A 24,892-nucleotide genomic window follows, 5' to 3' on the forward strand; every position below is an offset into this window, starting at 1 on the left:
TGTTGTTCAACCTTTATCAATGACTAACAACAATAGCAGAGGGACACTGTTAATATTTAAAATAAACAACCATCCCAGAGTTTAAACATTTTGCCTCTTTGTGTCAAAGAACAACCCCCCCCCCCAAATCCCTACCTTCTTTGTAGCAACTTTTAAAATATCTGAAGGCTGCTGTCACATCCCCCTCAGAGCCAAATTATATGTGTCAGTGGCATATCTGTAGGTTTAAACACAGAACTGACCCAACTGCACAGAAAAGAAATATGCAATGTGGGCTTCCACTATTTTAAAAAGTAGTTTGCTAGTGATGACTGCAGAATGTGGTGTGCAGACGAGCCCTGCAAACTTCTCCCCCTCTCCACAGGCTACCATATCAGAGATCAATAGATGTACACAACATCTATTAAAATAGATAGCCATGGATGCAGAAAAGCAATACTTCCTAGTGATATGATAGAGATCAGTCTTTACCAGTCTGGTACCCTCTTGAAATTGTGAACATGGATCAGTGGCCATGTTGGTTGGGGCAGATAACAGTTGTAATCCAACAACATCTGGAGGGTATCAGGCTGTGGAAGACTGATATAGGCTATGTTTCTATTGTACCGACTCTAAATTATTTTGTTCCATTGTTACTCAGATCAAAAAGCTGCAAAAAAGGAAGGATTCTAGCAGCATCAGCAAGAACACACAGTGAATGATACCTCCACAACACAACCTTCAACCATTTGGGGAGAAGCACCTGCTATCTGTCACAAAAGACCTCTAACCGAATCCAACTATAGTGAGAGATGTTTAGTTTTAGTTTTTGGGTTTTAAAAAAAATCATGTGTAATAATGCACCAATTTAGACTTATGTCCCCAAAGTCACAGCAAAGTAAACAAAATACATGTGAAAATGATGCCTTCCGGACATACCTAGTGATTTCAATCTTCCAATGGAGACTTTGGGAGGCTCTTGCAAGATTTCAGATGGTTCTGTGAGATCTCACAAGAGACTCCAAAGCCCATGCAAGAGCCTTCCAGAGCCCAGGAAGGAGAGAGTGCTTGCAAAGGAAGGTAAGATTTGTTTGGCATGCTGTTTTTTTAAAAGTAGGGATGCTCATATGGGGGGCATTCCAGGATTTTTCGAACTACAGTGGTACCTCAGGTTAAGAACTTAATTCGTTCTGGAGGTCCATTCTTAACCTGAGGTCCCACTTTAGCTAATGGGGCCTCCTGCTGCTGCTGCGCCGCCAGAGCACGATTTCTGTTCTCACTCTGAAGCAAAGTTCTTAACCCGAGGTACTATTTCTGGGTTAGCGGAGTCTGTAACCTGAGGTACCAGTGGCATAGCGTGGGGGGTGTAGGGGGGGCGAGCTGCACCGGGCGCAACATCTGGGGGGGCGCGCTCGCACTCGAGTGCTAAAATCCACGGGTTAGGGGGCGCAAATTACTTTCCTTGCTCCGGGTGCTGACAACCCACGCTACGCCACTGTGAGGTACCACTGTATACTGAACTTAGAATTTCTTTCACTGCCATAGATCCCAAACCTGGGATGAACTGTCCCATTAATAATTCCCCCTTGTCAACAGTCCATTGACTGTTTTCAGTTTTCTTCCCCCAAATACTTTTGGCACACAGAGCTTTGGAGTTGGTAAGAGATTATGTTTCCTGTGTCTAGTTTAAGAGAATCTTCATGCCAACTCCTTACAGAGTTCTTGTTTCAGTGGGGTGGGGCGCATTCAACATGCAGGCTATCAAATGAAAATGCTTCTTCTATAAACAACAGTTTAAAAAGAATTTTAAACCGATGGGTTTTTCTGACAAATGGCTGATGTGGATGGATCATACCCTGAATTCAGGGTATGCAATGCCTCGGAATGAACTCTGTACTGTTTTAAAGAATATAAATTTCACATTCTTTTATCCAAACCTTCCTTCAAAGATGGTATAGATGGTATCCCTTCCTCCACCAGCCCTACCCTCTGCTCACTAGGTCACTCAAAGAGCTTCATTTCTCCATGATAAAAACAAAGAGCATTGTTAAAAATGTTAAGAGTGACAATAAGGGATACCACACACTGTACAAGAAATTATTGACCAGTGCTGTTGCCCTATTCAGCACCACTACTGCTTAATGGTATTTTTAAACCTCGCTAATTAATCAGGGTCATTAACAAAACAAGATGCCTCCGCACACAAAAACTATCCAGCCTTCTGCTATTGAATACCTGGAAAGAGTGTCATTTCATTACTGATATGGAGCTGAGAATAGAGACAGCAGCCCTAATTATTCAAGGCATCCTTTTGTACCTTTCCATTCTCTTTAACCTTTGATTATTCCCTTGACATGGTAAAAAGGGAAAAAAAGGGGGGGAATCAATGTGATTTTTGGAGTGAAGTCTTTGGGGTAATCGTTATGCAAACAAGAAATAAAAACATGAAATAAACAAGAAATTGTGCAAACAAGAAATAAAAATGTGAATGAAAGTGCATTTAAGTGACAATCTGCAAAAGATTTCTTTGTTGCTAGTAAGATCGCCTGGCTGAATTTTGAGTTTTGCTACCCATAGGAGGAAGGATGTTTTATTGTTTCATTAAATTGGATTGGTGAAGACCAGGGATTAAGGGGATTGTTCCAACATTGTTGGAGACCTTTTTATGGCTACCAGAGGCCCAGTATTTCAAAAGGATATATGATCATTCAGATTGCTTTCCCAATTCCAGCATTTATCTGAAACGGAGACCGCACAGCTGTTGCACTGCACTATGCAAAAAGAAATGAGTGGACTTTACAAGCCAGTTTCCCAGAAGAGGGGATATTAACTGCACTGACATAGTATCTTCTGCTAAGATCACTAGCTCAACATCCTTGCCTATTTCCCATGGAGTTTCTTTTCTTCAAGAAAATCCACAATCCTTGATTCAGTGGTGTGTGGGGAGAGATGTGGTTTTGGACACATGATCACCATGACTGTTTTTTAGTGGTATATTACTTGAAGTGTGTTACCAGAAATGAGTGCTTCAAAAACGCTACAATATGTGGACAACTATAGCTGCCGTAAGTCCAGGAAAAGGGGCTAAATCCATAGTTTCTGTTTTCATGCAATGTTAAACTTATAAAACGTGCATGTGCGCATGTGTGTGCACATGATGATGATGATGATCATTATTAAATCTATATACCTCTTAATTGCCAAGCTGGCTTTTAAGTGGTTTACAAGTATAGATCAATTACAGAAAATACAAACACACACAATTCAATTGAAATTTCAATAAGGTATTAAACCAAATTTCTACATTTCACAAAAGACAAGAGCAAAAACAGCAATTTAAACTATTCAAGCTGGAAATTCAAAGCAAGGGAATGCTTGTCTAAATAGCTGTGTCTTCAAGAGCCAGCAGAATGCCTATCCTGATGAGGCCTCTCATATTTCAGCAAGGACAAGTTTCCACAACACTGGTGCCACCAGTGGGGGGAAAAATCCTGTCTCTGGGTTACCACAAACAGACAACCATCAGGCTAAGGAACCAGGTTCCATTTGTTGATCTTAACGTCCTTACGAGATGACCTTTTAAAACTAGAATTTATTATCTGCTTCTGAGAGGACAAGCTGAGGGAGCTTAATATAAGATGAGACTTTCTCTTCTGACAGGCACCCCTATCATTTCTTTCATGATTTATACATGTAACCAAATGTGGCTTCACACACATGTATATACATGAACAAAGACATGCATTTCTCACAGCTCCTCTCAGTGCACAACTATGGGAATTCTAGCGTTAAGCAAACCTGTAGTAGTATGTTGGAAACGTATGTATAATCCTGAAAAGAAACTGACCCAACTAGACGAATAGCATAATAGAATCTTAGAAATGTACAGCTGAAAGGGACCCTGAGGGTCATTTAGTCCAAACTCCTGCAATGCAGGAATCTCAACTAGATCATACATGACAGATGACTTCTATATCCATCAAACAGATCAAGCCTGGAGACAGAAATAAGGGACTGTCTGGTCAATACACCCCACCCAGACCCATATCTGGCAGAGCCCATTTAAAATAAAAGTTACAGCTTCTATGGACACAAACCATTAATGTAACTCTCTTTCACACTAATGCAAGAGTCACAAAGGCAAAGCTCTTTGGGGATGGGGCTGGTGCTTCTAGGTCTCATGTTAAAAACCCTACTACTGCTATTCTTAATATAGGACTATAAAATGTCTTCAGAATACGAAATAGTTTGCAAAAGGTTATCCCATTCACGTGCCAGATTGCCCTAGTTACAAATGGCTCTAAATGTGCGACATCTACTTTCTATGCAATTACTTTGAATTGCTTATTTGACAGGATGGGGAGCACTTTCACATTTTTCTGCGAAATGCGGAATCTGTACCAGACAACTTTGATTATAGTGGCAAATAATCATCAGGCTGTAATGTATTTGCTTTTCATGAGAGTGTACAAATGTTGTTTGATATTTTCACCCTTTGGGAAATCTCAGTGGGAGAAACTACACACACACACACACACACACACACACACACGATTTCACTATCATCAGTAACAATCTGGCTCAAGAAAGAATGCATACCAATATTTCTCTTTATTCAAAAGGAGATTATTACTGGCATGACTTTTATCTCACTGAGATCTTATAGTACGTCCAATTAGAGAGAGGGGGGGATGCTGACTGTGCCCTCTCCTTGTACTTTCTATATTTGCATCCTCATATTTTTTTCATTCTGCAATTACTAATCTATCAACACTGAGGGGGCCAGGCCCCCTGCCAACAGATATAGAGGGGTCAAAGGCACCTTGGTCCCCTGGAGTTGGTATGACTGGAGGTGGGGGTGGGCTGAGAGAGAGCATTATCTGTGGCAGCTCCTAGTTGCAGGACCCCCTCCCCACAGAGGTGTGTCTCGTAACTTCACTACACTGATTTTGGCAAATGCTGAAGACACACTTTTTTACCCTTACCTGAGATGTGTATTTTTAGGGTTTATCCTATTTTTGTGGTTGTAAGTTGTTTTGAGCTGCTTTTAATACTGTATTTTAAATTGCTGTGACCTGTCCAGGGACCTTAGGATGAAGGCTGTGTAATAAAAGTAAAAAAAAAAATAATAATAATAATAATAATAATAATAATAATAATAATAATAATAATATAGCAGCAAAATATCTCAGGCCAGCCCTGCGTAGTTTTTGTCCCTTTCCTGTCTTATTTATTGAGAGTGTGATGTCAAAATGATGGTTTCTAAAATAGCATATAAGAATACAAATATTAAGAAAATGCAGGGATTCCTTCTTGTCTAAATGGCTATGAAACTTACAAAAGCTCAACAAATCATTTAATCCTGCCAACGCTTTTGAGATCACCATATTCTTTTCTCCTACCTATTGTATGCTTTAGATCGCAAAGGGAGGAGAGAACGAAATCCAGAGCGATACACAGCAATCTCTCCAGAAAGGCACTTGTGTAGAGGACAAAGTATTAGCACTAAGTGCTTGGAAATACGGATCAATTCCCTTTAGAAAAACGACAGTGGCAATGAAATCCAATAGAACCCCCCATGACGCTGTCGCACTCTTCCCGCTAATGTAGAGCAACATTAAGCACAACATGACCGAGAACAAGCCACTGGTGTTTTTGGTCTGCTACAGCGCATTTCAGGGGACAGTTTTAACGCATGCTTCACATAGTCTACATCATTCATGCAGCCCTGAGATATCTGACCTCCTGCTGCTATTCGACGAATTGGAAGCAACGGCAACCTATCACTTTTTTAATGTGCGATTTCCATTTCTGCTAATTGAGGCATGATAGATGCCTGCATTTCTTGCGGATTCTGGCAACACATAGGGCAGTTGTCACAAGCTGCCAGCTTGAATTGGTGGGGTGGAAGAAGACATGTCCTCCAGGGAATGCATGGCTCAATATTCTCCATTCCACTGCATGACCTTTCCATTAATAGGGGTGCGAATTCATAAGTCACATAGCCGTTAATCAGCATCAACACTGATGTTCTCTTTATTTATTTTTTTGCACCTGACACAGACGTGAGCATGTGTCTCATTTCAGCCTGGTTAAAGGGAAAATTATAGTCAAAGCAAAGCCCTTTGATTCCGGATTAGAAAATCTTTCAACACATCCTGATTCATAGCTGGCTTTTGTGATCACAGAAAACATCTGGACAAGGGTTCCATGGAACCAAAATGAATGGCCGTGTCGGCAACTGATGTGATGTAATGCTGAGGTCCAGCATGTTTGGGTTATAATTTGTACTCTTTGTTAGCTAAAATGATTTGGGGGTGGGGGAGAAAAGTCTATTTTAGTGAAATTTATTCCAGGTGGCATATATAAATAAGGGTAACAATTTCAGATTTCAGTTGCTAATTGACTGCTAAACAATTAAAGTATGTTTTCTTAGTTTGACATCAGGCTTTGAAGGTTGCAATCCTTACCCCTGATTTATAGGCATGGATGGGAGGCTCTGCCATGATGCTCCCACTGCAGCTGTGTAAAGTAAGGCATCGTGGGGGTGTGGGGGAGCTGGGCCAACTAGGGATCTGCTACATCCTAAGAGTTCATTTTCTAGAGAGAATCTCAATTTAGGTCCTTCTTCTGCAGCAGTCTGGACTTGGCATAGCACATAAACTATCTAAAAAAAAAAAAAAGCCCAAAACCTCTGCCCTGACTGCTCCGTTTTGCCCTGCTGCTCCCCAGTTAGAGTTGTGATTGCTCTGCTCATAGGTTTTTCACAGTATTAACTGTGAAATATGGGGTTGCTGTTTTTTGAGCACATTAAACAGTATATTAGTTATTAAACTGAAAGAGCTTCACTATTGACAAGAAAACTCTTCTTTAGTATTTTTCTTTCCTGCAAGCTCTGCAGCAGTAATACTATCTCTTGCAGTAATGCAACAGAATCAAAATAAAAACAAAACAAACAAGTTCAAATACTATCAAGTTTTGCAATCGTACAATCTTAGCAATGCATTTACTGCATATGAACTGACTACAATCATATTCAGTTCCCTTTCTCCTTATTGCTAGAAGGAAGCCCATAGCAATTTAATCCCACAATACAAACCATCTGTTTGGAAAAACTTGTAGGAAACTTCATCTTTATTTTTATTCAAGTTTGGTAGAGGAGAAGGTAGCCAGGGCGCTTGTGAAACCAGCACCATTTCCTTTGGTCTCAGACCCACTGATTAACATTTGCACCAAAGTTAACAAACTTTAGTCAAATTGTCTTCCATCTACATCTATTAAAATGCATATGATTGTTAAGCATTGGCTATCATCTTGAGAAGGAGAAGTCATTTCTCTGCACTTAGCCAGCCAGAAAACCATTCAATATCTCAAATAAGAATACAAATAAGAATCCTCCTAGTGGCGTAGCAATCAGGCTGCTGGTATATTTGCAAAGCTAAGCAGGGTTCAGGATGGATTCAAATTGGATGGGGAACCACCTGTTAAGATTCCTGCATTGAAGGCAGTTGGACTAGATGACACTTCCAACTCTACAGTTCTATGCTACATGCCAACATTTGCAACACAAAACACACACACACACACACACACACACACACACACACACACACAGTTTGGCTAAAGAAATCTCTGCTTCAAGGGCTGCACATTACCTCTTGATTTCTTCTGGCAGGCTTCTGCTCTCTTGGGCAGGCTGCTCTACGTTGGTAGCTGGTTCAGAAGTCAAGGATCTTAAGTCAGGAACAGATGTGCTGGGGCTATTTGTCTCTTGGCAACTACCAGGCTGGGAAATGCTGCAAAATAATTAGTCATTATTATTATAAAAAAAACGTAACATATGTAAAACATAATAAGTGCACATATGTTTTCAACTCTACGGGATAATACCAGAGAAGCTAGATTAACATTGATTCCCATGGTTGGCACCCAGTGGAAAGCCTAAGCCTGATGCAGCTAACTAAACAGATGGTGACCTAAACAGAAACTTAACATTTCTTTCTATCCCACTTAAATGTGTGTGTGTGTGTGTGTGTGTGTGTGTGTGCAAGTATCTCACTTTTCAATGTGAAACAAAACCAGTGGCACACACACACAAACTCAACCCTCAAGATTAAAAAACAATCAGTAACAATGTATATCTCAGTTTTCTTTATGAAATAAACTCATGACAGCTTACAGAAATAACAATAAGCAAAATAAAACCGTTCAGTTTATGATAAAAATAGCCCATGTTGTTTAAGTTACTCTCATATACAACTGCAGGATATAATAATTAATAATAATAATAATAATAATAATAATAATAATAATATCAGTATAAAAACAAGACAGAACTTTAAACCCACACTAAAACATCACAAACTAATATGCGTGTTTCAATAGGAATTGCTATATACCGTACATTATTATTGTTGCATTTTTTGGATTATAAACCATATGGAGTTCCATTGGAAATTAGATGGTCTTAGCACTACACCTGAATGGCTGCTGTAGGGTCCAAGAGAAATCAGCAAGATTGCACTCCTGCTGTCTATTTCTTGGTACAGGTCATGTATCAGAGCAACCAAGGCATTTGCAGTCTCAACATCCAGGCAGCTCCCAAACTGCAAAGGGTCTAAATAATCAGTTTCATCCAGAAACACTTGGACTTAAGCTGTTACTACAAGTTCTGACATACTGCCTATAATTTTAACTGGGTGATAGTCAACTAAATTTTACTCATTCTAGGAGAGCTGGAATTAATGAACTTGATTCACATAGGTCCATTAATTTTAACAGGTCTACTCTGAGTACAACTTTGTTGACTGCCACTACAGGATCCCAAGTAGTGTCGCTACTGCCTGTTTAAAAGCAGCAGGAATGACAACCTCTCTGAAGGAGGCACAAAGTATTTCTGACACATACTGAGTTGTAGTTAGACACCATGCAACCAGGGTCAAAAACACAAGTGGTATCCCAGTCCTGTAACAAGGTTATCCACATCCTCAGGCTGAAAAACTAAAAGGTACTCATAAAACCTGACCAGATGGTACCATCGTCACATCTGACTCTAGTAACTGTGATGTCCAAGCGCGGGGGGGGGGGCAATTTATCTGTACAGTACAACATACTGCTAATTGTTCACAGAGGGCTATTGAGGATTACGCTAATTACCTGTCAGGAGTCAGAGTCAGGTGAAGGTCAGCAATTAAAAAACCACTGGTGTCAGTGAAGGTAACTCTTTATTCAAAGAAATCAAAACAATACAGGCCTAGTGATCCCACCAACTCTTCCCAGGAGGTCTTGCCTCAATGAGGCAGTAGTGAGGACTGAAGGTCCCCGCATTCCTACAGCTGCCTGTCCCCTCCTCTCCAGGGTTTTTTTCCAAGCAATTGGAGACTGTGTCTTCATGCAACCAATCTCTCTCCTCTGCTCTTTTCACTTCTCTGCATGTTCTGGGAGACTCCCTGGATTCTGCAGCAGCCTGTTTCCTCTCTGTCTCCTGGTGCCCCTCCTCTCCAGCCTCTGAATCAGGACTGCTCTCTGCCCCAGCCTCCTGTTCACTACACCCTGTTGCCTCTTCAGCTTCTGACGCCTGCTCCTCCCAGTCTGCTGCCTTTTCTCCCTCTGACTACTCATCACTGTCTCACTACCAACCCCCTAGCCCTAAGCCTTCTTCCTCTGGGGGTTCCCTTGGGCATTCCCTAGCTGGTGCCTCCTATCACTCCTCTGCCAGTCCATGACATTACCTTTACAGTGAAAGGTGTGCCATCATTAAAGAAAGCTCCTCTGGCCAACTGCATCTGCGCAAAACTGTAAGAAAAAACCTTGTCCGCTGCTATCACCATATAGACTCTTGCCCATTCTTCCCCAACCTAGTGCCCTCCAGATGCTTGAGCTGTTGACTCAAGTATTTCATTGCCCTAAGCAATTTAATATACCAGGGAGTTGCACCAATTGCACAGTTTTGGTGATGATATCTGGAAGTGATCTGTTGCGCAGGACATCTTCTCATTCCAGAGTGTAACCAGACCATTGACAGAATTGACAGACTTAACTGTGGGAAGCAGTGTGAAAGACATAAGGAATCCATCAGGATCCATAAACCTTTGCCCTTGAGAAAGTTGGGATAGCCAACAGCCCACAAAATAAAAGCCCCCCCCCAATATATATATATACAGAAAACAAGAGTTTGGATGAATACGGATTCTTTATGGAGCAGAGTCAACTATATTAAGAAGATGCTAACATCTGAATAATTTTAAATGATGGCAATTCTTCTAACACTTCCCCAAATAACTGTGGGATTGCATTGTTCTATGGTTCCCTATTCCATATGTATTTCAACAAGGGAAAGCAAAGTTTTTCAGGTTTCAGTACCAGACAGAAAATGGAGTGCCCTGCAAATGAGGCTTTTTAGGTGTATTTTGATACTTCAATTTGCAAGTATCAAAAGTGTGAAAATGCCTCTATTTGTAGGTCAATGAACAGGTGAGTACAGGTGGAGAGTACGCCGTGCATGCATTTTTTGTTATAGGACTGCCCTCTATTGTTCAGAGAGCAAACATCACCCTGTTGATAATTTGTAGTCTGGTCATTGCAGCAGTTGTGAGAGGCTGAACGACAGCAAAGAAAAAAGGAAAAGAAGGAACCACAGGAAACCACCATCAAATGGGTAAACAGAACAATCCTCTTCCACTTAGCTTAAGAGCAAACACTCTGAACAGAAATGTGCTGTGACAAATATGACATTCAAACATGGGCAAATTCCAGAGGGGAAATAGTAGCAGCAGAAGAAGAAAAAGAGTATTGTGTGGCACCTTGTTTGTGGCACCATCAGGAGTTTTGCCTAATGGAATGAGCCAGTCTGGGCAAACTTTGCTTGCCTGACATTACAAATCATTTAGGAATTTGAAATGGGGGTGAGAGGGGGGCATGGGAAGCCGCCTATTTAATTCTTTTCAGGACACAAAACTGTCAGCACCATGATTTATGCTCCAGAATGGACATGTGAAGTTTATAATGTGCATACTCCTTTTAAAAATTCAAAACACTGCACCAGCACATATGGCACGTATAAATCAACCCATGAACAAAAACCCAGCTTGTTTTGCTCTCTCCATCTCAAGACCACCTGTGCCACACAAATGTTCTACCCACCTCCAAGGGCAAATTGACCATGATTTACGTAGTATATGGGCATTCTGGTCTGCATTGTCCCTGATGGTGATGGGTCATTTGTAACAGATAGTAGAAATATAAAACATATGCAGATTTGCATATCTGCATACATTTTTTTCCTTTTGCATAACTGACTATGCACTGAATGTTTATATTTTGAACTAGCATGGAACATTCTTTTTTATTTATAAGGAAGGCTATGATAGAGGTAAGACTACAGTTTCTCCCTCTCAGCCATGGGAGCTAGTAACCTGCTTCTTAAAAAATGAAGGGAGTCTCCAGAGGGCAGAATTATACTGCAGAGAACAAAAGCTTCTCTGCATGTATGTCAAATATGCAGAAGGAAACAACACATATAGCGCTGTTATCTGATCTGCTATCTATTATAGCAAAACAGGGGCAGCAGAAGTACAAGAGGCTGCTATTTAGCATCAGACAAATGGACAGAAGTTTTCTCTGAAATCTATTTCCTTATTATACACCACTGAAGTCAAAGTCTCTTCGGAGTGGGCAAAGGCATGCTTTCCTGTAGGTGCCTTTTGAATTCTGGACCTTTAGGTTGTGCTGCCGGCATGGTTTATCTAAACAGGTTTCAGGGATAAAATTTTGTGTACATTCTGTTTAAAAGGTTACAAACTAGTGTTTCGTGGAGTAGGGGAAATATCCATCCTTCATCACCAGTGATGTTGCAGGCATTATCCAGCCAGGTGCTTATGACACTCAAAACAAATCTTCACAACACCAACAACTTTGATACACTTCAACACAGTGAGATGGTTCAGAACAAAGGCCAAACTATAGTCTGTCATGATTTCCAAACTGATACATTTTGACAAACCCTAGTTATCAAGTGGCCTCATCAGCATCTGAAACTACAATTTGACACAGATTTCCAAATCACAGTTTGAAGGAAGTGTGGTTTGAGATTATATCCTAACCAATAAACCATGGTTTGGGACATTGCCTCACACATAGAAGCCATGCTTCAAGAGAGCATCCAGGAATTATTAGGAAAGGAAGCGCGGGGGGGGGGGGAGATAGAAACTGCAGAAACTATGGTTTGCCTATACAGTATGTCTAACCATTACATGTTTTGAAGTCTGAACCACAGTTACTGTCAAATTGTGGTTGGTCTATGTCTGGAAGGGCTGGTTCAGATGTAATGGAAAACATTACATAAGTCACAGAATGCTACAGGCTCAGCCCTCTGTCTCTTTTGGCATACAAGAGATTAAAAACACCCATTTTCAATTTTAAACTAACCACAGCTCCCCCTTGCATGTGAACTCTAGTTAGCTTCAACAAGAGAGGTTCAAACCATGGGTGTGTTCACCATCTAAAGTGGCTAAGCAGAGTTTTGCTGCAGTAAGAGACTGTGGTTCGTTTAAAATCAAAAGTGGGTAGCTTTTAATGCTTTGCACATTAATAAGGAAGAGATGGGGGGGGGGTACATGAGCCTGAGGCTCATGCATGTAGCAGGAAGCCACAATTTCCTATTTTATCCAGACGAGAATCTCTGAAACAGAGGCACCTTTTCAAATAAAAATATTTGGATCCAGCTCAGCAAGCAAGAGGAAACTGTGTAATTGCCATTCAGTAATCTGGAAAGGCCCTAAAATGCAATGAACTCAAGACATTATTCCTCTTGCTGACCTTTGCTGAACTTATGCATAACCACTAGTATATTTTAGTTACAGATAGGTAGCCGTGTTGGTCTGCCATAGTCAAAATAAAAAAATTCCTTCCAGTAGCACCTTAAAGACCAACTAAGTTAGTTCTTGGTATGAGCTTTCGTGTGCATGCACACTTCTTCAGATACACTCAGATACACTAGTATATTTGTTCTCAAGGTATTCATTTCTAGGACCTTGAGGCCACTTCTGAAATCAAGCCCAATGATTAGCTAATGTACATGGCCATACGTATGAGAAACATGCAATTATTCCCTTTACAGTTGCATCCACTGCTTATTTCTTAGTTCCCTTTGGCATTTCTTTTTCTTGGCCAAATTTTCCACTGACCTTATATGGTAATAGCATGAAAGATACTGTAAATAGCCCTACTGCAGGCTGCATAACACCAACATTACAGCAACTTCAGGCAAGATGTATGAATTTCTAAAATTAAATGATGGGGAACAGATTTTGGAATAACAAGCTGGGCATCAGAAAAGCAGCAACACCAGTGTCAAGATCTCTGTAGCTGAGATTACAAAATGATTCTCCCTCTCTCTTTTTTCCTAATTATAGGGTATTTAATTTCCAAAACAGCAGAAATATATGGGGTGAACTATCAAGCTGTTGTGGAACATTAACAATAAATACGATTACTGTGACACAAACATTTGTTGGAAAGGGAGCAAGGAGATAGAGATTTTGTGGCCCTGTGGCATCAGAGCAGAACTTACCCAAACGACTGCTTTGCTGCAGCCGTCTCCAAATTACCATTCAGTTCATATATATAATATATCAGCAACCAGGTACTGTTTGTTCCCAATATCTTAAAAAAGAAATAGGGCAGCCAGCCTTTTTTTTTTTTAATCTAAAAAAAGTTCACAAATCAATGGTGTCACCTAGAAATGAAATTGGGCCCACAGCATGCAGATCAAGTTCCTGCATGTGCAGAAAATACTGGAGGGCATTTTGCAGGCAAGGGCCCATTGCCTGCCCCAACGCAGGCCTTCTATATCCCTCATATGATGTGGAGGAATAAGGGTGAGTGTGCTGGCTCTGCTCTCCTGTCCCTCTTTTGTGCCTTTTCACATAGGCTCCCCCTGCAGTATAGAACCCTGATTTTCTGGGGTCCCGAATCATACTTCAGAAGTTCTCTCTCAAAATCACGGAGGGCAATAGCAAGGCAAGGCCAGCCTTCAACATATGAGGTATTTAGAATGCCCTGGGGCCACATTCCCTTCTGAGCAAGCTTCAAAGGGCCATTTGTCACTGGTGGGCTGGGCTAGATGCTAAAGTGGGCAGAGCAAAAATGTAAATTTTATGTAAGTACAGTAGGCTGGTTTCTACACCCTTCCACACTTCTCTCTCTTCCATCCAAACAAGCAAGAGGCATTACGAGAATTTGAGGACACATTCCAGTCAGGGGGGAAACTATGTGCAAAGCACATGTGAAGTGAACCCAGTTCACCATGAACTATGTGAAAGTTATGGGCTGTAGAGAGTTCCCAGCCCTAGACAGGGAGGCCTAGAGGTCTGCATTCAGACCCCTTTCCTGAGGTTCCCCACCACCAGCCAAAGGTATGATAAGTAAATGCATCAGAGCATGCACAGCACAGCCTGGCGGGCTACATGCACACAGCCAATGGATGGATGAGGGAGGAGGGCAATTCCAATTCCCACTTTCCCTACCAGACTGCTGATTGGCAGGAATGCCCGAATCAAACCAGGGCATTACAAGCACCACACCAGCCTGCATCTGTGAGAATTATGCCTCAGCCCAGATGGATCAGGGAGTTGAGGGTTTAAGGCATCACAAGACTATTTGCTGCTTTTGCTGCAGCCAACCAAAGGGCCAAACCATGCACAATGGCAGTGGATCCATGTGCTTAACTATGCATCCAGTGCAAAGGAACTTGTGCATAACTTTCCTGTAACCTGGGGTAGTCAACATGGGGCTCTTAGATGCTGCAGGTCCACAGCTCCCATCATCCCTGGCCCTTGGCCATACCTGCTGGGGTTGATGGGAATTGTAGTGTTTGGGTTACCACTAGCTTATGGCTTATCTCCCCACAGTCCTTCCCCTCCAAAGACTTCATTTGTAACCAGGCTCTCTTCTGGTATCAGAGCCCTGGCTGGAAGCAAATGGCCTGAGAGAAAGGAGATGCAGGGAGGTACATAACAGGCAGAAATACCGTATTTTTCGCCCCATAAGACGCACTTTTCCCCCTCCAAAAATGAAGGGGAAATGTGCCTGCGTCTTATGGGGCGAATGCAGGCTTTCGCTGAAGCCTGGAGAGCGAGGGGGGTCGGTGCGTACCGACCCCTCTCGCTCTCCAGGCTTCAGGAAGCTCTGCGCAACCCTCGGGAGACCGGCTCGAGGGTTGCGCAGAGCTGCCTGCAATCCCGGGACCAGCGCAGCTCTGCGCAGCCACCGGGAGCCGGGGGAGAAGCTCCGCCCCGCTCCCGGTGGCCGTGCAGAGCTGCCTGCGGTCCTGGGACCAGCGCAGCTCTGCCCGGCCACCGGGAGCCGGGGGCGAAGCTCCGCCCCGCTCCCGGTGGCCGCGCAGAGCTGCCTGCGGTCCTGGGACCAGCGCAGCTCTGCGCTGCCATCCGGAGCGGGGCGCTAAGCTCCGCCCCGCTCCCGGTGGCCCTGCAGAGCTGCGTGCGGTCCTGGGACCAGCGCAGCTCTGCGCCGCCATCCCGAGCGGGGCGCTAAGCTCCGCCCCGCTCGGGATGGCGGCACAGAGCTGCCTGCCGTCGCGGGACTGCAGGCAGGTCTACGCCGCCATCCTGAGCGGGGCGCTAAGTCCCGCCCCGCTCGGGATGGCGGCACAGAGCTGCCTGCCGTCGCGGGACTGCAGGCAGGTCTACGCCGCCATCCTGAGCGGGGCGCTAAGTCCCGCCCCGCTCGGGATGGCGGCACAGAGCTGCCTGCCGTCGCGGGACGGCAGGCAGGTCTACGCCGCCATCCCGAGCGGGGCGCTAAGTCCCGCCCCGCTCGGGATGGCGGCATAGAGCTGCCCTCCCCATCGCCAGCCCCACAAGCTCGGGGGACAGCGGGGAGGCAGAGCGTGCCTTCCCACTGTTCCCCGACCTGGTTCTTCCAGCCCCGCACCTGGGGGGGGGGGAAATAAAATTTTTTTTCTTTATTTCCCCCCCAAAAAACTAGGTGCGTCTTATGGGCCGGAGCGTCTTATGGGGCGCAAAATACGGTAAAAGCTTTCCAGTCCTCACCTGTATGCCTTGTTGCTCCTTAAACCAGAGCCTTCCCCTACCCCCCCCCCACACACACTTTCTATGCTGTTCTGACAGAATAAGGTTTAAACATACAAATCTGCAGCTGTCACATCTAAACACAGCTGCGCTTTTGGAAATACACCTAGTGCACCAACCAATTATGCATAACATCCACACATGGCCTTTTTGATTCATCACTATAAGAAATCTCCTTCAAGCCTCAACATCAAAGAAAAATACTTTAGATGAAAGCAGATTTTGGGGAGGAGAGTCACTTCAAAGGGTTGGTTATAATGCATCATTCTCCTCTGTGTAATTTGGAACAACACCTGAGCAGGAAGCAATGTAGAAAAATTATTCCAGTGAAGTCTTGACTCCTGCTAACAGATATGTGTCCCCCCCCCAATCCCTGTTTTTCTACATTCCATCATACAAATCACTCCAAACTACTCTTGTGGAGAAACATGATCACCAAAATGTGTTCCCAAAAAGGAAACAAGTGTGGCTTTCCACATGCTAAAACCAATTTGTTTGTGATATAGGCATCATGAGCTTGTTCTAATCTCACTTCTATATTATGGGTTCACTGGTCCACCTCAGGCAAATCAGTCTCACCTGCAAAGAGTAGAGCCATTGTGACTAGGGTTTCTGTGCAAACAAACAGTGATGTGGTTCTAAAGGACTCCACGTTCTTTCTATTTTACATACTGATTCTCAAATATTTGGATCTGGGCACTTCCTTTTAAATATTTCTTTGAGGGTTACATCAAGGGGGGACGGTGCTCCCCCACCCCGGTACCATGCTTATGAATGCATATTGCTTTGTGGGAAAACATGGAAGACAAGTTATGTACCACCTTGTAGGTAACAGCCCACAATAACAGTGGGCCCCTCCGAGTTGGAGCAGGTCTCCACTCCCCCAGGTGTGAGATGGGTGGGTCAGGGTTTGTGAATGTCTGAAGACAGAAAACAGGTGGGTTATGTAGGATGTAGTGATGTTTTATATGCCACTATTCTATTTTTGTGCTGTTATTATTCTCTCTTCCCTTCGGCTTAAGCTTTCACATTAGGTTAAGCTAATTGTATTGTTTTATATAACCCAACTGCTTTATATAACGTCATTCAGGCTAAGCTGTTACCTTAACTTATTTGTATTGTTTTATACAATGTTGTATGGGTGGTTGTTATTGTTTTTGTATCTGCTTATTGATATTGCTATTTCTAATTGTTTATAATATGTATTTTCAAATCGTTATTGTCTACTGGATATGTTATGAGCCCATTTAGGCACAATTTCCTGGAAAAGGAGCATACAAATAGACATTTTAAAAGAAACAAGCCCATTTTCTTCTATGGAAACCCCAACCAAGTGCCTTGGCTGTCTTGGCTGTTTGGTTGGATCCTCCTGTGCATGCAAAGTTAAGGTCTGTGGATTGAGATGAATCAATATTAGAATAGGAGCACCCTTTTATTTCATTCCACTCTCTTGCCTGGCTTGAGTTCTGCTTACTCACCCTCCATAGGAGGCAACAGGAAGAGGTAGTTGGCCGGGGCAGGCAGTAATATCATGTCAGATATCATGTCTGCACTCCCCATGTGCCTATAAAGGTAGCACCCATGCCTCCACCTTGGCTGTCCAACATTCTGACAACTGAGACATTAGACCATCTCTCCACCCATTTGTATGTGTGTTTATTCAGACGTTAAGCCCCAACGACTCCAATGTGTTGGACTCCCAAGTAAGCAAAGCCATATATGTATACTCAAAAGTGTTCCCTCAAGATCAATGGGTAGAACATTGGAACCATAATCTCATTGGGCATCTCTAGAGATGTCAATTTTAGAGTTCCATTCATTGTACCTTGAGTATTAAGCCATCAACCAATGAAACACCATTTTTAAAGAACACTCTCACACTACTTGGGCAGAGCCAAAAATGCTCTCCACCTTCGGGACCCCAGTGCTGCTTGCCTTCTGGATTACAGGTGATTAGTGATTAGAATTCAACTTTAGACCTTTGTGTTGACAGGGCTGCTGGGGGCAAGGCTTACGTACATCACCCAAGTCCCCATTCATGCATTCTCTGAACCTGAGAAGACGTAGTGCCTGAATGGTTCTTCTATCCATTAAACATTTTTGTATCTAATAATTGCCTTCTGTTGCAGTTAAATACCACTGAGTTGCTTTAAAAACATCAAGGGACCAATTTAGAAGCATGCAAAATAAGTGCTGGCCACATTCATGCTAACAGTTTGCCACTGCCATAGAAACCCCCTTCGATGACAGTCTAATACGAAGAGAGAGTGGGCAGAAAAAGGAATGCAGTGTATGCCCAAAGAGGAATGATAACCATTTCCCAACAGTTGCTCTCATGCTTGAATGGAGGGTGGCTAAATAAATCTCTGAAGCCAACAACCTTCATCATTAGGGAATTCATTTTAACAATTGACTTTTACTGTTTTCAATAAGGCAAAAAGATGCATACGAAGAAACTGAATGTATGCCCATGTTGATTATTGAACTTTCCCAGGAGGAAAAAGCTTCAGGTTCCTTTAGGAAGAAGGGCAAAGTATAAGTTGGATAAATAATAATAATAATTCAAGGAATAGTTCTGTGGTGGCTTAAGGAACAAGTCCTTCCAGAAGGACCACTGTGGTTACAGTGGGCTGTGCCCCATTTGCTAATATTCATATACACTATGAAAAGGTACCTCACATGGGCAAAATGATTCTGCTCTCCATATGGCCCTCTCTTGTTGCATCAGCTTCTCCAAGGATACTAACGGCCAGACTTTTCCCAGCCATTCCCCTATACTGAAGTGGGAACCAGTCCACCAGTGATGCACAGTTTCAACAAGTGCCATTGCTGCTAAAAGTACAATTAAATACTTATGACACCATCCCTCGTGTTGGCCTCAGAACAGAATCAGTAATGCAACCTCCAGCTCTGAGCTCACTGGCTTGGCAGTGACTTCTGATATTACGTGAAACACCTCCTGCCAGAAGGATTGGACCCAAGGGCACCTGCACCAGATGTGGGAGAACAACTCTCCCTTTTAAAAATAGGTTTGGATCAGATGCTTGGACACTCTTTCTACAATGTCTGCCGATAGTTTCTAAAGCCACTAGAGAAATATAACCTAGCACAGAGACAAAGCACACATATAATAAGGCAGCGTGACTTAAAAGGCTCACACAAAGGTCTTCTTAATAGGAAGGAACACTTAACATGGGGGGGACACACACACCCTGAAATGTTGGGCCCTGCTCATGTAGGACTTTGCTAAAAGGGGACCCACTACCCACCCAGATCACACTGTCATATACAGTGAAGTATTGCTGGCTGCTGGCCTGCCTTCTTATCTAGAAACTACAATGTGATACTTATATTTAGCATCACCGTGCATCTTCACAATGTCTAATCAATACTGAACTTGCAGAAATGCCGAGTCATACAAGACTGTCCCTTTTCAAGGATACCTCAGCTTCAGAGGTGAACTGGAGTACATCCTCATTATACTCTACAGCAGGGGTAGGCAACCTAAGGCCTGGGGGCCAGGTGCGGCCCAATTGCCCTCTCAATCCAGCCCATAGACGGTCCAGGAATCGGTGTGTTTTTACATGAGTAGAATGTGTCCTTTTATTTAAAATGCATCTCTGGGTTATTTGTGGGGACTACCTGGTGTCCTTACAGGAGTAGAATGTGTGCTTTTATTTAAAATGCATCTCTGGGTTATTTGTGGGGCATAGGAATTTATTCATATATTTTTTTCAAAATATAGTCTGGCCTACCACATGGTCTGAGGGACGGTGGACTGGGCCACAGCTGAAAAAGGTTGCTGATCCCTGCTCTACAGAATACCACAGCTTTGCAATAACTACCTACTACAATTTTCTTTACCTAAGGGAGCGAATACGATGTGGGTGTTCACGTACCTCCCCCCACCTGCCAACTGAATACTCTTAACCTTCGAGATCAGCCTCTACTGTGAAATCTCAATTTACTGCTGCAATCTCGACACCGTTTCCTGGAAGCAAGCCCCACTGAACTGACTTACTTCTGCGTAGAAACATATAGGTCTGAACTTTTAAGGGACATGGGAGTTTAGGTGGGGCTTATTTCCAGGGAAACACGCTTCAATTCACTGTGTACTGTCCATTAATTTCAATAGTTGATTGGTACATCCTCTAAATCTGTTTGGACCTATAAAGGTTTACCACCCAGAAAGAGAACACAAACTTCCATGTCCTCCCAGGATAATAACTATGCCCATGTCTATATTTAACTTAGGATGCTGTAACTTAGTCTAGGGCAAGACAGTGGGAGCCAAATGGAGCACCTCCAGGCCTCTCTTTTGAGCCTCAGGACCTTTGTCCTGGTTTCTGGATCTGAACCTATTCAAGTGCTTTTGGCCTGGTTGGAATATGTAACTGAACTGTGATAATGCCTCTTGTTTGCCTAATTGGAGAAGGGGGAAATGGGTGTGCCAATGTCTGGCTTTTGCATTGCTGGAATGCAGCCTACTGTACAAAGGTAAGAGTCACATACAGTGCCACATTTATGTATAAGCTAAACAACTATAGCTTAGGGCCTCACTCTCTTGGGGGCCCCCAAAAAAATTAAAGGAAAAAAAAACTGGATGTACATTTCCAAAATATAAGATAAAAAACAAATAAAACCTACAGCAACAGTGTTTTGTGTTGTGTATGGACCTATTAGGTCCATAAATTACCATACAGTGGTACCTCGGGTTAAGTACTTAATTCGTTCCGGAGGTCCGTACTTAACCTGAAACTGCTCTTAACCTGAAGCACCACTTTAGCTAATGGGGCCTCCTGCTGCCGCCATGCCGCTGAAGCACAATTTTTGTTCTTATCCTGAAGCAAAGTTCTTAACCTGAAGCACTATTTCTGGCTTAGTGGAGTGTGTAACCTGAAGCGTATGTAACCTGAAGCATATGTAACCCGAGGCACCACTGTATAGCATATATTCAACACAAAAAAGCAGCAACAATCTGTTGTTGACAAAGGACAGCTGGACATATAAAGGGCCCCATTACCTTCAGTAGCTTAGGGCCTCATCAAACCCTGGTCACATATGTTGGTCCTCTCACTTTTGCCTCTGACCCTGCTCATTAATGACATTTGGCCCCATGAGGGAATGCTTCCCTCAGGTTGAAAAAGGGCCCCACCCACCACTTATGCCAATCTAGCAGACCAAAATTCAGAACATCATTTTTAGTTTGTTTATTTATGTGCAAGTTGCTTCAGAACACTGTGAGAAAAAGAAGAAATGTGGGGTGCAGAAAACAACCATTAGCAATCACTCTGAGGAACTGTCGCCATAGCCAAGGAAGATGGGAGTCACCCACCTCAGTTTTAGCCCTATATTCTTGTGCCCAAGCATGGTGGATGTTGTTCCAAAAAGCGATCAATATTCCCATACCACAGAGTTTAGTTTAGTTTATAAATATATGCTTTTGAGATTTAAAACACTTATTTCAGGGCGGGGGAAAGAGAGTTTTGAGAACTTCTGCTGAAATGTTAAGCTCTTCATCACAGCACTTGGGCGAATACATCATTCCCCCCCTGTCAAAGACTGGAAGATTAAAAAGATTTTCATGGCCTGCCACGCAGAGACCCCATATTGTGCTGAGCATTGTGGTATCACTAGGGGGTTAGAGGGATGGAGCTTGAGACAGTTGCCCTTGAGACACAAAAACAAAGATATAATATCTTGACTGGACAGATGGAGGGTTGGAATCTGAGCTCTTATTACACACTGCCATCTGGAATACATTTAGCACAAAATGACCCGATTATTACACACATGCACACCACCTATCAGAATTAGAGGTCATCTTTTATGGGCCAGCAATGAAACCTAACAGTAAAATACGTCTGAGCAAAGGGGGACTCAGATATTCACTTTAAGGCAGCTACCGATTAGAAGTTGCTGAAGGTGATGGCCTGAGATTTTAAAAAACTAAAAATTAAAAAGCACAAGAGCACACGTCCCGGCAGGAGGCAGAAATGCCAAGGAAACAGTGTGTGGAACAAGAACATTTCCAACATAGTAGTGGCAAAACAGCATTCCAGTAAAATTATGCAAATTTTCTGTTATTCATAAACAGCTTGTGATTTCAATTGCTGTGAAAGATCACTTCACACGTGGCGATTTTACTGGTAGGAAAATCATCCTGTGATCAAGCATTGGTTTGTACTTCTGCATGGTTACTCAGTATTTCTCCAGAATGAGAACGACAGCTTTCGAGTCATCAGCCACTTCATTTCTTTTTATGTTCCACAACTGTCACTCAAGAATCTAGCAGAAGTGTATCAGTGGGCATATAGAGCTTTACATAACTGTCTACAAATCTAGTCTACCATCTAGTAAGGGTGCTTTTAAAAATATCCTTCTGGAAACCCAGTATTGCTCAGATTGGTGATTGACAGACTAGGATAAGTAGGGAGCTGACCCATCCCAATTTGGCCCGCTTCCTCCAGGACTCACTTGAGATTTCTTTACCACAATAGATCATTGCCAGCTGGCAACAGAGATCATGCATCTGACCAGAGTGACCAGCACTAAAATAAATAAATCTGGGAACTGATGCGAACAAGAGGGCACCATGTTCAAAATCTGCACTAGTCTAAAGAGAGGTGAATTTATCAACTTAGATTTATTGAGACACACAAAAAGCATCATGACTTGTTGCACTTGTTGCCTATCCCTGCACCTTCCTTTCTCCATCTAAAGCTGAAGCTTAGGAAGTGCCAGAACTAACCATTGGCACAAACTGCACAGCCACAGAAATTAGCCAATTTATTCTAGATTCTCTGTAAACAGTCATGCTCTAACACGGGCAGTGAAAAGGCACTTCTTTTTCCTACATGCTTGAAAGCCACAGTTTCTACATGCTTGGAAGTCAACACTGAAACATGATCCAGGAGATGATGGTCCCTGGAGACTCATGAGCAGATGGTATACTAGAAGATGGTATATTTGAGTTGCACAAAGGCAAAGCCTCGCTACCACGTTGAGGAAGCGATAGGCTCGGCAGATTGCATTGCTAGAAAGATGTCCTGTTTTCTGCAACTTTCAAATGGGTTTTCTAACATCTGCTGTGCTGCTTCTTTGGTAGCAAGGCTGCTGCAGCAAACAGTAGCAAGGCTGTTCTGCTTAACATAAATACCTTTAAATCTCAGAGATTTGTAGCAACATGCATGCAACAATAATATTTTAAAGCGTATACAGTAGCAGTTCCTAGCCATTTGAAGGAGCCCTTGAAGGAGACTATGCTCATATATTGTATAATCTGTAACGAGCTAAGGTTTTTAGCAAATAGTGTGGAGTGGGTGAGGGGACATAGTGGACCAGTTTGGGTATGGATGCGGAAATAGGTGTAAAAACAACCAAGAGTCTTGTGGCACCCTTAAAAAATTATTCTAGCATAAAGTTTTGTGGACTACAGTCTACTTCATTCAGCTGTGCACGCACACGCACACACACATATGTGCATATGCAGAGGAACTGTAAACATTTATGTTAAAAAGGAAATTAAACAAAGAAAAGTACAGATGATGATAATTGCCTTCTCAACTAGCCATTCACAAAAATAACACAGACATCCTGGTACTAACTAACTGAGAGCCAGTGTGGTGGAGTGGTTAAGAGTGGTAGACTCATAATCTGGTGAACTGGGTTCACTTCCCTGCTCCTCCACATGCAGCTGCTGGGTGACCTTGGGCCAGTCACACTTCTCTGAAGTCTCTCAGCCTCACTCACCTCACAGAGTGTTTGTTGTGGGGGAGGAAGGGAAAGGAGATTGTTAGCCGCTTTGAGACTCCTTAGGGTAGTGATAAAGCAGGATATCAAATCCAAACCCTTCTTCTCTTCTTAACAGGCCAGTTCACATGTGCAGTGTGATAAAAACACATTGTATCTGCTTAAACCCACAAGTGACAGCACTGAACCTCTTGATGATTGTAATTTACCCATTTAAACACTGCAGACTCACTGTGAAAGTTACTTAGATCAAGGGTGGTCACCTTAAGGTCACATTGGGAAAAACTGGGAATGGTAGAGCGATGGAGGAAAGCTGTGATGTTACTGTGATGATGGTTGTTTATATATCTAGATAGATAGATGATAGATAGATAGATAGATAGATAGATAGATAGATAGATAGATAGATAGATGACAGATAGATATCTCACACTAGAAGATGAGCATATTAATGAACCTCTGATGGTTGTATGGGGGATCATATCATAGTACTGCCAGAGTAGATATGGGGACAGAGTTGGCATCTGGGTCTGTCACAAGCTCTGGCCCCCATATCTGTATCCCTATTGTGTGGCCTTTTATTGCTGGTGAATGGTTGTTTTAGGTTGCTGAATATTGGGGGGGGGGGTTCTGAATGGGCACTGTTAATAAGGACATTATCACTATCTGTATTTTTCTGCATTTCTTTTCTTTCTGATCCTACTGCTTACAACTGAACACCCCCCTCCACCATCTATTTATGTACCTCCAACTCAGGAGAACCCTTTATGCATCTGATCAAATGGACTGCCTGTGACTCACAACAGCTTATGCTATAATACATTTCTTAGTCTTCAAGGTGCTCTTCAATCATTTTTGCTGCAAGGGATTAACATGGTTACTGTCTAGAAATTAAGGTTGTAATAAGCGTATTTGGGCTGCTGATGGTACCTCGGTAATGCACCACTCCCTAATTTTATTAATTCAGTAAAGAGCACACTATTTTAGCAGCTTTCTGGAAAATGGGAGTAAGTGAACATGCCCTGAGGCAAGCTTTGCAGAAACCTCACAAA

The 24,892-nt window shown here is 42.8% G+C and overlaps 1 protein-coding gene across 38 annotated transcripts in view; it reads right to left on the reverse strand.

Annotated features, from left to right (window-relative positions):
- The window catches only part of TACC2 (transforming acidic coiled-coil containing protein 2), a 172,682-nt gene that overhangs the window by 73,303 nt on the left and 74,487 nt on the right, over positions 1–24,892 (reverse strand). For all 38 annotated transcript variants that reach the window (XM_083506055.1, XM_083506087.1, XM_083506052.1 and 35 more), the window contains one exon: positions 7,635–7,775. In XM_083506055.1, coding sequence (XP_083362181.1) covers positions 7,635–7,775 — 141 coding nt within the window. The remainder of the gene's footprint in view (positions 1–7,634; positions 7,776–24,892) is intronic.

The sequence above is a fragment of the Podarcis liolepis genome, assembly GCF_965112155.1.
Source record: "Podarcis liolepis genome assembly, chromosome: 5".
NCBI classification, from domain to species: Eukaryota; Metazoa; Chordata; class Lepidosauria; order Squamata; family Lacertidae; genus Podarcis; species Podarcis liolepis.